We start from the raw sequence: 3,044 nt of genomic DNA, 5'->3' as shown, positions 1-3,044 counted from the left end.
TGAGCTAGTTAAGACAGTAAAAGTACTAAAATAAGATTTGCCAGTTCATAAGTCATTTCTAGGTGTCAATGAACCCTGGCTTAAAGAAGAAAAAATGTTTTTTGTGCCAATTCAGCTATAAAAGTACCATAGTCATAAATATAAGCAAAATTAACTTAGATCTTGTGTACTTACATTTTTTTTGATATCTATTACCACTTATTGAAACTCATGTAATGTAGAGGCCCAACGGAGCCGACATTTCTCATTGATAAAGTCTCTTTGAAATATGTAGATAAAAAAATCTCAGATCTTAAAATTTGGTACACAAGAGATTATTGTTAATGCAGTCTGTTGTCGCCATCTTGAGTGGACAGAAACTTTTATGATTATGTTAAGAAAAAGGAAAAATACTATTAAGAAAAACTGGGAAGATTTATCAGAAATGAAAGAAAATAATAACTTAAAATAAATAACATTTTTATTCACGAAACAAAATAACTTTTATAAATCTTAGTTTAGCCTCTAGGTACAGTCTGACTTACAATAAAAAACTTTTTAATGACATCGTAAATAAAATGTCACGAAGCGTGTACAAGTGCCCGTTTTCAATGGCAATAGGCACAAATACACGCTCATACGAGTTTCACAATTCGTTACACACATACCTTGTCGGATTAACATAGTTTCGCTATTTCGCCAATCCCTCGATTTCACAGTCAAAGTGACAAGGTATCGAGGTTTCGAAGCAAGGGCTTAATTTCATTCGCACGCAAAGCGTGGGAGAAGTAATCGCTCAAGAGAACCTGTATAAGGAGCGCTCTTTAGCTATAACGAACGTTGAGATCCCCTTACACTGGTTCACACAAGAAGTATCTCGCCCACGCTCGTGCACCAATAAAAATACGCCTATACGTCCGAAACCAAACGAGATTATAGGTTTTCACAGCACCGCTTTAAAGCTATCAGTCTTTGAAGGTAGAACTACCCCTATGTTCACTCTTCCGCCTCTATGAGAGCGTAATCTAAGCCATTGCCATCTCCTTTAGACACTTCGTTGTCTTTTACGTGTTTTGAAGTGTTTTTCAGCTCCTTCTTCCTGATTTTTCCAACGTGGTGTCTCTTATCGGCCATTCGGAATTCCAGTAGTGAATCTTCTTTTTCTGAGGAAGCTTCCAGTTCTATTTCAGGTACCTTTTTCGACGAAGTTTCGATTTTCTCCGATGAAGCTTCGATTTTCTCCGACGAAGCTTCGATTTTCTCCGATGAAGTTTCGATTTTTTCTGATGTAGTCTCCAGTTTTTCAGATGACGTTTCTATCTTTTCTGTAGAAACCTCAGTGGGCGTATCTGTTGGTTTTTCAGAAGAAGGCTGAGGCAGTCTCACTTCGATGGGGACTATCCTTTCAGGTGGTGGAGGTGGTACTTCGTGTCTAGGCGCGGATATGCTTAGGATTCCATTCTCCTTCAACACAGCCTTAACTTCCTCCTGCTTGGTTCCAGGAGGTAGATTGAAGCGCTGGACGAAGTGGTTCGCCATGAATCGCGTATTATCAGACGTCACTCTGTGTCTTCCTTCTACAATAATGTACTGGTTTTTAACTTTGACCCTGAGTTCTTCGGGCTTGAATCTCTTGACGTTCATGTTGATTTCGAAGCCTTTGGGGTCTGATGTTATTTGTGGTTCTTCGAGGTTGTCCTCATCACCCATGGCGGCGGCGGCTTGGACGAGTTGACTCCATGGCCAGAGGTAGTGGTAGGCTAGAGAGTGTGATAGTTGTTGGTCCAAAGCCGCGAATGGGTCTTCATGTTTGTGGTGGTGTTTGCGGGCTTGCGCGCCTGCAAGAAGCAGCAATGCTAGGGCAACGTATTTGTGCATCGTTCGCGTGTTCTCGTACAGCTTTCGTAATGTTATGCCAGTCGCGGCGACCGGCGGGCCTTATATAGGCTCAGGCCGTGTGGGGAGAATGTTCCAGAACCGTTCATTGATAACTGCGCGCGCGCCAGTGGTCGCCAACTGCAGGCAAAATGAAAGCGGTTGACTCATGTTTGTAAAGTTGGTTTTAAGTAAACAGCTTACTTTATTGATGAGTAATTTCTTTGTGAGTCAAGCAGGTATGTTTGAGCATACTGGATAAGTAAGAATAGCGAATTATAATTACTGTTTCCGAAGTTCAATAGGAGATTGAAATAAGAATATTGGAAATGTTATTGTGAAATTGCTTATTAGTGTCTATATTTAAGTATATAATAAATGTAGAGCGCTGCGTCCAAACAATAACACTCCTAACCTATCGGTGGACCTTATTACAAAAGCCGTAAGGTCCACCTATGTACAGTTAACTAACAGTGTAGGCGATGGTACCTACTAGACGTACGGTTCATTCAAACAAGCGTATTACAATTTCCCGTGCTGTTATACGCCATTTTACACTTATTTCATACACAATTTTCGCTTAAGATGGGTTTAAGGCCTGGTCTCATTCTGTTATTCATTATACATCGGTACCTACCTCACCTTAAATATACTTATGTACTCGTAAGTTCTCTGCATAATGCAAATGCTAACGTTTGGCGTCAGAAAAATATTATAATAGCACCCTAAATCAGTTTTAGATAAAACAAATTTAAGCAGTTTTTGAAAAATAAATGTACTAAGTATTATCAAACCAGCACCGTCACCACAATCATATTTTAGTTTCCTCTGGAAATAAGATCGTACCAAATGTTTTTGCATTTTAATATAATTAATAGAATCTACGATATCTACATTTGATGAATAAAGAACACAATATTTTGACTGAGTATTTATTCATATACATGGTACAAATTCATGCCAAAAAAACAATAAATAAAAACAACTTAAAATTACAATTAAACTAAATACAAACTATTCTAAACTAAAATAAAACTAACTTACTTTGACTTAGCTTAAGAGAACAAATCAGTGAGTTCTGACAAAATGATAAAAACAAATACTTTCTATAATAAAATGACCAACGCTTGACCACTTCTGTGGGCAGCGTAGTGTGGGTGTACCGTTAGCAGTAGGTCACTCGACGCTGA

General features: G+C 38.5%; 1 protein-coding gene across 1 annotated transcript; it reads right to left on the bottom strand.

Annotated features, from left to right (window-relative positions):
• Positions 1 to 438: 438 nt before the first annotated feature.
• LOC134680258 (protein lethal(2)essential for life-like) lies at positions 439 to 1,909 on the bottom strand. The gene has a single exon (XM_063539350.1). The coding sequence runs from the start codon at positions 1,855 to 1,857 to the stop codon at positions 976 to 978; it is 882 nt and encodes a 293-aa protein (XP_063395420.1). The 5' UTR covers positions 1,858 to 1,909; the 3' UTR covers positions 439 to 975.
• Positions 1,910 to 3,044: the final 1,135 nt, after the last annotated feature.

The sequence above is a fragment of the Cydia fagiglandana genome, chromosome 3 (assembly GCF_963556715.1).
Source record: "Cydia fagiglandana chromosome 3, ilCydFagi1.1, whole genome shotgun sequence".
In the NCBI taxonomy this organism is placed as follows: domain Eukaryota; kingdom Metazoa; phylum Arthropoda; class Insecta; order Lepidoptera; family Tortricidae; genus Cydia; species Cydia fagiglandana.
This window is presented reverse-complemented; position numbering and strand designations above follow the sequence as displayed.

What these genes read in the sequence shown, in the direction of transcription:
- LOC134680258 (XM_063539350.1), bottom strand. Translation starts at nt 1,857, where the DNA reads ATGCACAAATACGTTGCCCTAGCATTGCTGCTTCTTGCAGGCGCGCAA.